Raw genomic sequence first — 13,466 nt, forward strand, 5'->3', positions numbered from 1 at the left:
GCGTTTTTCATAAACCAAAGAACGAAACGAAACGTTTAAGTATTGTCGACGCAGTACAGAAATCTTATCCGTATTTAAAGTGCGCATGCTCAGATCAATTTCGTGCCTAGCAACAAAAAACTAAAAAGTTTGGAGTTTGATTGTTGCATTTAAAATAGGTTTGTACCTAAAATTAGGACGTATTATGAACTGCAAATGTTGTATCTTATATCTCAAATTTATAAAACACTGTTAAATGCAAATAAGATTAAATATTTTAAGTGCAGTTATTTAGTTTTAACAATAAATAAGGAGGCCTAGGCTAGAGGTTAGGCTAGGCCTACCCTACTACTGTACTTACTAGCTAGCCTAGTAGGTTAGCTAGGCCCGATAGGTTGGCTTGGGCCTCTAGCGATTAGCCTAGGAGTAGTCCTAGGCTAGGCCTAGCTAGCTAGTAGGAGTCACCTACCCCTCTCTGTCTGGCCTTAAACTAAACTAGCAAGCCTGCTGCTGGCTAGCTAGGCTAGGCCTACTAGCTAGCTAGGAGGCCTCCTACTAGGCCTAGTACTATAGTACTAGAGTCTAGGGGTAGGTGACTCCTACTAGCTAGCTAGGCCGGTAGCCTAGCTAGGACTACTCCCAGGCTAATCGCTAGAGGCCCAACCAAGCCAACCTATCGACCCTACCCTGCTACGCTATATAGGCCTATGATCATTATTATGGACAGGTAGCTCTCTGTGTCTGTGTTTGTGTTTAGAAAATGCTCAGAAAAGGACTACAGGAATAAATAGGCTAGGTTAGTAAGAATAAGATAATAAATATAAATAAATAATGAATGCTGTTTTTGCTGAATGTAGTTGTACTGTAGGTAGGCTAGCCTAGCTAGGAGGGCATAGAGAGAGACCTTACCTAGGCCTAGGCTTATATAATTATATGTGTAGTAAATAACAAAAACATTTACATTTCAGGTAAATATGGAGATTGTCTACGTCTATACAAAAAAGCGAAGCGAGTTTGGCAGACAGTGTAACTTTTCAGACAGACCAGCAGAATTGCATGTTGACATCTTGCCAGATGAAAGCTTAACAACAAATTTTGTGGAAAAGAATCCTGTTGATCGAGGAATACAATGTGTTCAAGAAATGTCAGAGCATGAGGTATCAATAGCCTGAAAACATTTTCAGTTTTGGAAAGCATGTTATCCACAGTTCAAAGACGCCTTCCCTCTGTTTTTTTAGATCTAATTTAAGATCACAAACTATATTTAATGTAAAAATAAAACTATATGGCCCTATTACGATAACTTTTTTTGTCTTTAAATGGTTAAAAATGTGAAAAATAAGTTGATTCTAATAATTATAGCGGCCCGCTATAAATCCCAAAATGCATTGCGCGCGGATTGATATTTTTGTTTTTCATTCACCCACTTTTTGATCGATCGTGAGGCCAAAACAAATGGAAGACTCCTAACTTTTCAGCGAAAATACCGGGTTTTCCCTAAATAATTTGTATCAACGGGGTCTGGCAAAAATAGAAAGAAAAAAATGAATGCAGCAACGATGCAACGTCAGGCTAGGTATATAGCTAGCGTACGATGTTCGTTCGTTACCGATGTTTACCAGCTAAGCCTACAAAACTAAGCCTAGCTAGGCTAGACCTAAAGACCGTCGACGAGAGGTCATTCGCTGCGAGCTACTTAGGTAGTGCATTGTTTCTCACTTTTTATTATAATTTACCATAAAACGTACATTTAAAGACAAGGAATGACCTGGTTTAATGTTTTTAAAGTAATATATATGTATTATTTTTACAAAACGTCACAAATTGTAGGGAAGGTGTCTTTAACAATTATCCTGTAATTGGCAAGTTTCTTGCTTTATATTGGATGTGTAAGAAAAAAGAACACCTCACCTCAAAGCTAAATTGCATTACATGATAGCTGTTCTAAATTTAATCTACTTGATATTCCTTTTCTTTGCAGGTCAATACTGAAAGATTTGAAACGGACACACGAGGTATTAATCATGTGGAGGGTGGTTGGCCAAAAGATGTTAATCCACAAGAAGTAGAACAAGTTATTAGGTATAGAAAGAAGGTAGAAAAAGACGAGATGTATATCACTACAATTCAACAGCTTGGCACAGTAAGTTTAACTCCTTTTCAAATGTTCTATTTTTTATTATAAAATATAAACATTTGTAACAACATTGATTAATAACCCTACGAAACAAGCATCATCATGCTGTATACTTTTTCGTCATATTGTTAATTTAGCCACAATTGATATAATCCAATGTCAAAATGAAGTTCCGTTTCAGTTTTATTTCACACAACACATTACACTATATATACATTTGTACTTATATATAATAATAAAACATTTGATTGTGTGTGGAGGTTACAATAAGCCATAATGGCTTTAAGTCTGAAACTCCATTGAGAACTAATTAATTTACTAATTCTCTTACTAAGCTAATGGAACACTGCATCAGGCAAAACAATGCAATTGACATCTATGAGGACTATTTTGCGGATTTGGAAATTGAGGAGACAGAAGAAACTCCATCAGCTAAGACCATCAATGTATTTAGGTTGGTTTTAGGGAGTTAATTAATTATTAAATTGTTTTCTTCCATTAATTCTCACTGTAATACATTTCTCTGCTGTTGTTTATATCATGATATATTAATAAATCAAAAATAAGTACTTGCACATAGCAGCTAAAGCAGAATTAAGTCAGTACAAATTACGATCTCTAGTCACGAACAGTCCTATTAAGGGGATACTTTTGTGTGAAACAAACATGGAAAATGTTTTAATCGTGCAGCCAACCCCTACTCAGGTTACACCCAATTAAGGGCACACACAAATACATATCGTGCAGCCAACCCCTACTCAGGTTACACCCAATTAAGGGCACACACAAATACATATCGTGCAGCCAACCCCTACTCAGGTTACACCCAATTAAGGGCACACATAAATACATATCGTGCAGCCAACCCCTACTCAGGTTACACCCAATTAAGGGCACACACAAATACATATTCTACTGTATAAATTCATAATTCAACTTTCTTTTGTTTTTCTTAAAGAGATCCAAATGAAATAAAAAGAACAGCAACACATCTGTCCTGGTATCCAGATGGTGCTAAGAAACTTGCTGTGGCGTACTCAAATCTGGAGTTTCAACGATCGTCACCAGACACAAGTTTTGATTCATACATTTGGGACATAGGTTTGTTTACAAATGTTCAATATTATTAAGTCGTATTTGATAGCACTGCCAGGTCATCAAATTCTAGAGTCAATGACATCTTATTTTAGAATTTATTTCACTTGCATTCAAGCATCTTGCTGACAATATAAAAAGCCTACACTATCAAACTTTATATGACAACAAATGTGATGTGCCCATATATGGACATGATGATGTCATATCACTACCATATTTGGGCACATCACACCTTTTTTGTCAAACCAGTTTAATAGTGTAGACAGAGCTTAAGACTCTATATTAATCCTTATTTTCTTTGTCTCTTAGTGATTACAATTATTATTGAAACTTTGATTGTATTGATAACAAACTACTGTATTCCATTTTTTGTACAGAGAATCCAAACAAACCAGAAACAATAATAAAGCCAGCCTCACCGCTTGTTTGTCTTGAGTACAATCCAAAAGATGTGCATGTTTTGATAGGAGGCTGTTACAATGGTCAAATAGGTAAGAAGTGAGGTGTAGTTGGTCCATCATCTCTTGTACAAATAGGTTTCATAACAGCTTTTATCCAACTGCCATTCAGGCACTGAATGCTTGTCAGTATACCATACGAGAGTGATGTGATGTATATCTCAGAGCAAACATAATTTCTATGTATATTTTATATGCAAATAACAATAAACGGAAGTAATTTTATTTGATGATAGTTTGAATTCCATCTGCAGATTACAACAATTTCTTTATTTTCAGCTTATTGGGACACAAGAAAAGGTTCGCACCCTGTAGAAATATCTCTAGTAGAAAACAGCCACATGGATCCTGTCTACAAAGTGATCTGGTTACAGTCTAAGACTGGAACAGAGTGCTTCTCAGCATCCACTGATGGTCAAGTGCTATGGTGGGACATCAGAAAGGCTGGAGAACCCATTGAAAAATTGATTATGGATCCATCGAAAAAGGGCAACATTAACAATGCTCTAGGTGTGGTGGCGCTGGAGTACGAACCAACCATTGTAAGTAGGAAAAAGGGCAACATTAACAATGCTCTAGGTGTGGTGGCGCTGGAGTACGAACCAACCATTGTAAGTAGGAAAAAGGGCAACATTAACAATGCTCTAGGTGTGGTGGCGCTGGAGTACGAACCAACCATTGTAAGTAGGAAAAAGGGCAACATTAACAATGCTCTAGGTGTGGTGGCGCTGGAGTACGAACCAACCATTGTAAGTAGGAAAAAGGGCAACATTAACAATGCTCTAGGTGTGGTGGCGCTGGAGTACGAACCAACCATTGTAAGTAGGAAAAAGGGCAACATTAACAATGCTCTAGGTGTGGTGGCGCTGGAGTACGAACCAACCATTGTAAGTAGTTAACAGTAATACTGTACTGATGCAGGTATAAGCCCACCTCCCTTGAACATAAATCATATCCAGTTTGCGGAGTGGGATTATTATTCCTGAAACCCAACAATGTAGGCTAGATTATATTAAGACTAGATTTTGAAAGAAATTCAACTCACCATTTAAAAAAAAACAGAAATTAAGTACGGTACACTTTCATAGCTCTCTTGTTTAATTCTATAGCCTACAAAATTCATGGTTGGCACAGAGAGAGGCACTATCATCTCTTGTAACAGAAAGGCCAAGACTCCGGCAGAGAAGATTGTTGCCAGCTACAAAGAACACCAAGGTCCAGTGTACGCCCTCCAAAGAAATCCATTCTTTCCTAAGAACTTTCTCACAGTTGGTGACTGGACAGCTAGGGTGAGTTTGACTTTTTTTCTGAAAGTACAGTTACAGGCCAAACCATAGTTCATTTTCAGTTGAGTTTTTTGTCCAGGTGAGATTCAGAACTATATTCACTTTCCTCTGCATTTTAAATCTGAGATCTAGAAATATCAGATTCATAATGCTGTTCAGTGCTGTTAAAATGTTTACTACCAACATGTGTAAAGCTCTGTCTACACTATCAAACTTTATGTGATGTGCCCATATATAGACATGATAATGTCATATCACTACCATATTTGGGCATATCACTACCATATTTGGTCAATATTTGGTCTTTTTTGTCAAACTAGTGTGGACAGAGCTTTAGAAATATTCATTCAAGTGTTGTTGAGTAGTCTTACTCATGTGTAAGTCCCTTAACAAGTTCATTATTGTCTTACAGATTTGGTCTGAGGATATTAGGGAATCATCAATCATGTGGACTAAGTATGATCCTATCATTACTGTGCAATATAGATATATATCACTTGATCAAGACTCTACTACTCTACTACTTTTAACAATCAACTTTTATGTAATATTTTTATTTTGGATCAACTACTCTTTTAAATAAGCAAAATTTTATTTAATTCTGTTCAGAAATAGTTGATATCAAAAGATTTACTATTTAGATTTTGTTGTTATATATTTCCACCTTCTGTTCATATTTGTTATATGTTACAGAGGCTCCTTGAGACTAATACTGTGTCTTGTGAGGAGCCTCTGAGTAAAATATTGAATAGAAAAAGAATAAATACAGTTTATCACTTATGGCTATACATTCACTGCCACTATTCACCTTGTTCTATCCAATGTGCCTATAACAAAAGAAAAGTTTTCCAAAATGTCTGTGTGGTTGGACAAACATTGTCATGTAATTTGATTACAGGTACCACTCATCTTACATGACTGATGGCTGTTGGAGTCCAGTTCGGCCAGCTGTGTTCTTCACCACCAAGGACGATGGTAGCCTTGATGTCTGGGATTACCTCTTCAAACAGAATGACCCAACACTCAGCCTACAAGTAAGAATGATGATGATGCTGATGTCAACAATTATTGATGATGATTATTAATGTTGATGTACTGTATAGATTCAACTTGTTGTCCTTCTTGATAGCAATATGGGCTTTGGATTGGTGACTGAATGTGTTGAACACTATTACAGAACCGTAACATTTACATATAAAACAAGTTCCAATAGTCTTTAATCACAATATATTGTCCATCAGAGTTTCTACTACTGTATAATTTACATGTCCTGTACACTGACCACCCCCTCCTCTCCCTCTTGCCTTAAAAGGGCACCCAGTATAGAAGAACACAAAAATAAATTGTGATTCATTTTAGGTTTGTGATGAACAGCTGCAAAGTATCCGTGTCCAAGATCAAGGCAAGTTGATAGCAACTGGTTCAGAACGTGGAACCACAACTCTGCTAGAGCTCTCGAGTAGTCTCTGTACAATGCAGAGAAATGAGAAGGCGCTTGTGACTGCGATGTTTGAGAGGGAGACCAAACGAGAGAAGATCCTGGAGTCGCGCCAGAGGGAACTGAAACTGAAACGAGCTGTTGCCAGTGCTCAAGGAGATGCAGTAAGTTCTAACTTTAAAAAAAAATAGGGGCTACACAATTAAAACAAATAAAAAAATATACTCTACTTATTTTTTTTTTTATTATATATTATTTCTCAAAATAATTTCTACCAGTGACATGCATATTCATTTTGTCTGAAAATACAGACTTGTGAAACACGTATAGAAATCGATTTGCAGACCGCAAACATACGATAAGAATGACGTAGGTTATCATACCGTATTTGGCTATATTGGGCGGGCGGTATGTAAATATGGATTTCGAATCAACCAATGATCATTTTGTTTCAAAATGAAAGAGATCGAGTACGTAGGCCTACCAGTGCTTAATGTACGATCGAGACTGTTGAAATATAAATAGTAATGCCAAGTTGTTTTGTTTATTAATTGTTTAGTCCTTGGCCTAGGCCTCTTTCGTAGGTCCTACTCAACTCGCATGTATGACCTGCCAAATAAAACGCCAATGAAGTAGGCCTACATACCACCGGCACACAACAGGGCTACACCACCACACAGAACAGGACAGGGTCTGGGTGGGAATTAAATCAAAATTATCTCCGCGTAATAAATGATCCATTCAATGTTTGATTTGCGGAGAAGCTAGCCTATCATATCAAGACGAGTTTTCATGTTTCAAAGATCCCATCAAATGTTTACCAGACTACTACTGTAGGCATATAAAATAATTTCTAGCCTTCAGAACTTTCATAAATGTACCCAAGTACACATTGTCTAAACGTAACATAGCGCATGCGCATCATCTTAGTCTTTGAAATTCTGAAATATGAATATTTAAACGGTGTACGAGAGAGTAGCCAATCGCATGCAGCTGAAACTAGTCAACCGGATAATCGTATGCACCAAGAATTCTTGTGCGTGTTTCCCCAGACGGAGTATCCAAAATCTAGTAGTATACGTATGAAACGCCATATGTGCCAAAATATTTATATTTTAACTAATATTAAGACAAAACTCCGTCTGGAACCCAGACTAATTCATCCTCTGATAAACTGATTTTTAAAAATATTTTAATTATTTCTTGTTAGGAAAATGAAGATCAAGGGCGTGAAAATGAAGACGAAGATCTCGTAGCTTTGGCGGAGCAAGACTTCTTTTCAATTATCAACACAGAAAGGAAAAAAGCAGATGCTAATAAAGCAAAGGTTGAAGAACAACAAATGATTATTGAAGAAGAAGAAAAGAAGGTAAGGATTAAAAATGAGGAAATGCAAAAGTGCAAAAATATATTTGAAAAAAACATTTTTTTTTAATTAAAGTTTATTACTTACAGTATTTCTTTTTTTTCTTTAACATGAAAATAATTTCTTTTGAAAGGATATTTTAAACTCAAGTTTAATTTTATTATGCTGTCGGAAGTTTGGCAACATTGACGACATCACCTTAAACACTTTGGTGTTAATCAAGGACTATAGTTGGAAAAGCTCTCGAAAAATTCTGTGAAAGCAGCAGCTGATATAAACTATTTAAAATATATTATACATTAAAAATAATATAAAATAAAAACAGCCTCTTTTACAGATATTTAGGGCAAATTTTTGTCCAAACCATAGTAATGTGGTGTTTTAAATTAACAAATGAATCATGTATTTTACAGGGAAACAGTGATAGCGAAGGAGAGAAGAAAGACTCAGAAAATGGTGAAAAGGGGGATGAAGAAAAAGAGGTATGTTCTTAACAAAATAATACACCTAATTGAAAATAATAAGCAAATCAATTTAAGTAGAAGAGTATGAATGAATAAATAAACCACCTGTGTAAGCACATGCCCGCAATTTTATCAATTTAAGTAGAAGAGTATGAATGAATAAATAAACCACCTGTGTAAGCACATGCCCGCAATTTTTTCCCATTTGTTTTTTTCAATTTTATTCTTTTATTTTTTAGTGACGAAATGGATAGCAATGGGACTTGGAAAAGCACAATATAACTATTATCAGTTAGTACCTACAAAATAAGACATTTATTTCTTTATGTGAAAGTTGCCTCAATTGTGAGTAATGTAGTTCAAGTTAACACAAGAAATTGTGTGGGTACGCAAGCTATTACCACGTTGCATTATGAATATGACAAATATTGTAAAACAATTAAAGAAAGCCTTACATAATAAAAAAAAATAATTTTGTTTACCATTTTTTTTTCCTCTAAAAAGATGCTCAAAATTTTATTGAAATATTTGTCACATCATATGTAAATATCCTGTACATTTTTGTTATGATTTGTTTTAGATTTTGCTTGATAAAACCGTCCAATAAACTTTAACCTTGATATAGATATATAAATATGAAAATTATACTCTAAATTATTATGGTAATTAAAGATTGCAAACAGAAGTATTTGAAATTGATTTAAATGTAAATATTTAGTCAAATAATCTTTTTTTACAATAAAATACATTGACAAAACTTATGGTGTTGTTGGTTTTGTTAGTAGAGGGAGACAAAGTGAGTCCATGGTTGTAGTTGTAGATACTTTGTCCATGTATAGTACAGTGTTACATGTAATTGACAAAGTGGCAGAAATACACATTGTACAGAACTTCTAAATATTTTGATCATTCTATTTCATGCCTAGCGTACCCGGATAAACCGACAAAAGCCATTGCTGTCCTGGTCCCAGGAAGAAAATATGACACAAAGTTAAAAGTTCCTTAAGCAACCTTTTATCATAATGGACTGATCCGTCAACATGCCCTAACATACCACCATTATTTCTTTACATAAACGTGTGTACTGTGTATAAATATTCTAAGTACTGATTAATTATGGATCTACCAAGCAAGCAAGGCAATCTAACAACTCCTTTGATACTACTGTTGTTTAAGCAGTAATTTACTTATTCGCTGAAATAGACAATGTGTGAATGATCGTCATGTAAGCCCTGGGGGATGCAAATACAATTGTCTGTAATGCTGTTAGATAAGCCAATGTTGCTATTGAGATCAAAGTTCATCAAAATACAAGCATGATACACCTATATGTATTGCCGTTACATTATTGCATATTCACCTAATTACACACAACAGTCGTTGAATTATTACATGGTGAACTACAATTATGAAGAAATAAATTAAGACTCCAATATTATAAAATTGTGCACCTTACAATGATTCAAGTTAAAAAATTATAAAATAAACAGTTTTATTTATTTATTTATTTATTTCTGAATTAAAATCCAATTTTATTCAAATTAGGCATACCGATTAATATTCTTTATAATATAAAAGAATTTAATAAAAAAATACGATCAAATGTGAACAATTTACAGTTATAAGTATCCGAGAAGGAAGTGCAAATGCGGTATGTTTGTTATATAGGGAATAATAACGTTCTGTCCTGTCTTTACAATAATTGTTTGTATATATCTATAGTTCAGAGTCGCCCATTGTACCGGGAAACTCCATAACCATACGGCGTTTTGATACGGCTTGCAACAGCTTCCTTCTTGGGCCCATTGGTATACCTAACGTCGACAAATCGTCATCTATAAGGAGAGTTAAGGCGTCTAAGTCAATGTCTTCTCTATTGAAAACCATCAAGTAATCTTGAAGACCGTTGGCTGCAAGAAAAACTCCTAAAAGCGAATTGCCGGTGTTGTCGTTGTCGTCGTTATCAACGTCGTCATCTAAGTCGTCTAAATCAACATCCCACGGAGAAGGATCTATGTAACCTCTCGGTCCAAGTTTTGGGTTAATCTCGTTGTTGCTTTCTCTTCTTGTTCCAATTCCATTTTTCTCAAAGTCCAAATCATTAAAGCCATTTAACAGATCGTCATCAGGTGTTGCAACTCTTGCAACTTCACCAGTAGGAAGTGACGTCATGGCATTCACTGCGTATTGGTCAGTGACCATTAGGAGCGCATTGGATTGCTCCGATTCTGGTGTTAGTTCTGTTTCGTCTGGAATCGGATCATTTTCACTGAAGTCTCTTTGACTGCGTATTGTCCCTCCTGACGGGCCGCCAGTGGTAGAACTAAATGTTCCTTTTCCTCCTTGTCGTTTTGAAGCTTTCTTACCAACCGTCGAAGAAGAAGATTTGCTGCCGGGTTTCTTTGAATCATACACGGCATTTTCTTTACTTTCTCTTCGCTCTATTTCTTTTTGCATCTTCGCTTGCATTTCAAAGAATTTCTTGGCGCGTTTATCAGCCTCCTTCATCGCTTCCAATTTCAATTTCTTGACGAGCTTTGGATTTGATGCAGACTTTTTGGATGAAATATCGTCCAGAAAATCTACACATCGTCTGCGGTTCTTTTCAGCAGCTACGTCCATCGGGGTTTGGTGGTCATTGTTCATAGCCCAGATGCTACAATCAAACGACACAAGAAACGTAATTGCATTCAGATGACCACCGGCGGCAGCCCAATGTAGACATGTGTTCCCTTGAAAATCGCACTTCCGTGGATCACCTCTGTATAAAAAAAGAGAAAAATTTACTAAGCCTCATCGTTGACATAAACAATAAATATAATATAATAGATAAAATAAAATATAATATGGCCTTATTAGCATATGTCGAATAATGCAGCAAGTTTGTGCCGAAATCAGATTTTGACCTATTTTGCCGAAAGAACATTCGACCAATGATCTTTAGCCGGCAGCAAATGGTCGCCGAAAACAAATTCGCATTCGCTCAATACCATCAAAGCAATATGAAAAAACTCACCCCCTGCTAACAATGACCCTAAGGGTGTCCACGTTACCCTTCACCGCAGCCCATAGCGTTGGTGTCATGCCATTTTCGTCTAACTTATTGCAGTCTTTTCGTGTCGCTTCACTAAGAACATCCAGCGAACCGTTCTTGGCGGCAATATGGAACTTTTCGGCCGCCATAACTTCCTTTTTTTAATGTTTGTACTTTAGACCTGATTGTTGAGCACAGGCAGAACCGTACGTAATTCAGCGATATTTGTCTCGAATCGTTTCAATCAGCGGAAAACTTGTTTAGATGACAGGTTCCATATTATTTCAAAATTGTTCACGTTAAAATTGTATCATCGTCTTAAAATGTACAGTGCATAGTAGTTCTACGTCCCTCTGTAAGGCTTTAATTTTGATAAGAATCTGTTAACACGAATTGATTAAGTACTGTATTTAATCGTTTTGAGCCCATACCGTTCAACAAACATGTGTTTTTACAGTGTTTGCCTTTTGTGGGTGTTGGCGATCTCTTAAGCTTGTAGAGAACAAAGTACACTTTAAACCAAACACGAAACAGTAGATGTCTAATAATTAATTTTATGGATGTCTGGAGATCAGATTGTGATAAACTCTATTCCCTGATCTTTCCTATAGGCCTACTCGATAACCGCGCCGGTACTGTATATAAAATCCAACCACGATTATATATATGCTATTTTGTAAAAATAAAATTAATAATTATAATTAAAGATGTTTTGTCTCTCAAAAACATAAAAAAATAAAAATTAATAAAATCAGACTTTGAATAGATTATTTTGTAGTTACCACAGTTTCTTAGGTAAATACATTTTTTCGATCCAATGTTTGGTCAAAGTGGATAACTATTAGATGACATTAAAATGACATATTAACAAAACATTAAAAAAATATTTTTTTCAGGGGGACAATACATCTTCAATCCACGTCTGTAGTAAAATATGTTAGCCCCAGCATTTTTTAAATGAATGCGATAAAAGACACGCGGTTAGAAAACTGTTGGCAACGATTATTATAATTTTATAATGAAATTGACCTATACTATTATGGCCTTTACTGGTAAATTAATATATAATTTTACTTGATTCTACCATGGAGCTAATAGTGCCGATTTTAGTATAGCACCCCCTATATTCATTATTTCTTTTTGAATAAATCCTAATGCAATATACTATTTATTACAAGCATGGTTTTCATGGACACGAAGTATATCGATATACAAAATAAAACGAACAAGATTCAACTCGATCATAAACATTATAAAAACGTAACTTCAAATAAAAATGTTTTCATTTTTATGCAACATTGCATTTTTTTTTTAGTTTGATCAAATTGATATAATTATTAATAAGCGCACAAACATTTGCTGTTTCTCTAAACATTTATAGTTATTTTAATCGGTGTACATCAAAAGAAGATGTAGGCTACAGTACTGTAAATATATAAAAAGGTTGTGGTTACTTATTAGCCTTTTTTCCATTATATCAATGCGCTGTTCTGAACGAGTGAAATCAATCAACCGTGTCAATAATTCTCATTTCTTCATAATTTAATCATGAGTTTACCTTCAAATTATTTTAAAAACAATAAATTTATCAATGTAATTATTACGATTAATTTTAACTTCTGAAATGAAACATCCCTATTCCCGGTTGATAATTTATTAGAATTACTTTTTTTAGTAGGTAGAGTGATTTGGTTTGATACGGTACGATTGTTTTGATCTCTCTTTCAAAGCAACGCGATTGTGTGTATCATCACCAAGTGTTTCACACACCCACTTCTGGTGTGAACAGAGCGTTGTTGATGGAAAGTGTTGATAATCCTGCCTAGTAATTTAGTTTTAGCTGTAAAAATCACATTATCAATGGTAAGCAGTGTATTGTTTTATATTTTTCTTTATTCTCTAGGCCTATGGCATTTGTTGCGTCACGCGTACATGCGGCGGTGATGCGTTAATTAAGTTGGGACTTAAATTGCGTCGGTTGGCGCAGATCGCTTGTACTGTATCGTATGTAAACCTCCATCACATTTTCCTAAAGTATGGTCGGCCGACCAAAGCGGTATGAAACGCCAATTAGCGTTTGTGAAAAAGGCGAGGTGTACCTTTCGGCCGAGTTTTAAGAGCTTTCGTCGGCATCCCTTTGTACGTGATGTGAGCATTTCATTTTACTTAATCTAATGGTGCTAGCGAATTTGGGTGGGAGGTGAAA

The 13,466-nt window shown here is 35.4% G+C and overlaps 3 protein-coding genes across 3 annotated transcripts in view; 2 read left to right on the forward strand and 1 right to left on the reverse strand.

The window, feature by feature from the left end:
- Positions 1–108: 108 nt before the first annotated feature.
- Positions 109–8,946, forward strand: LOC140052268 (dynein intermediate chain 3, ciliary-like). The gene is made up of 14 exons (XM_072097744.1): positions 109–158; positions 948–1,136; positions 1,961–2,122; positions 2,452–2,570; positions 3,075–3,217; positions 3,592–3,705; positions 3,952–4,214; positions 4,782–4,961; positions 5,371–5,414; positions 5,857–5,992; positions 6,318–6,560; positions 7,607–7,765; positions 8,176–8,244; positions 8,466–8,946. Exons 2-14 carry the CDS (start codon positions 954–956, stop codon positions 8,466–8,468), a joined length of 1,818 nt encoding a protein of 605 aa, XP_071953845.1. The 5' UTR covers positions 109–158; positions 948–953; the 3' UTR covers positions 8,469–8,946.
- Positions 8,947–9,841: 895 nt separating this feature from the next.
- On the reverse strand, positions 9,842–11,409 carry LOC140050950 (pre-mRNA splicing regulator USH1G-like). Its single transcript, XM_072095968.1, has 2 exons — positions 11,243–11,409; positions 9,842–10,987 (listed from the first exon to the last, which is right to left on the reverse strand). The coding sequence occupies exons 1-2, from the start codon at positions 11,407–11,409 to the stop codon at positions 9,943–9,945; spliced, it is 1,212 nt and encodes a 403-aa protein (XP_071952069.1). The 3' UTR covers positions 9,842–9,942.
- Positions 11,410–12,982: 1,573 nt separating this feature from the next.
- Positions 12,983–13,466, forward strand: part of LOC140052198 (sodium/calcium exchanger 3-like) — a 31,326-nt gene continuing 30,842 nt past the window's right edge. Inside the window, exon 1 of the mRNA XM_072097654.1 lies at positions 12,983–13,123. The gene's annotated coding sequence lies outside the window, so the exon portion shown is untranslated. The remainder of the gene's footprint in view (positions 13,124–13,466) is intronic.

This window comes from Antedon mediterranea, chromosome 1 (genome assembly GCF_964355755.1).
Source record: "Antedon mediterranea chromosome 1, ecAntMedi1.1, whole genome shotgun sequence".
Taxonomy (NCBI): Eukaryota; Metazoa; Echinodermata; class Crinoidea; order Comatulida; family Antedonidae; genus Antedon; species Antedon mediterranea.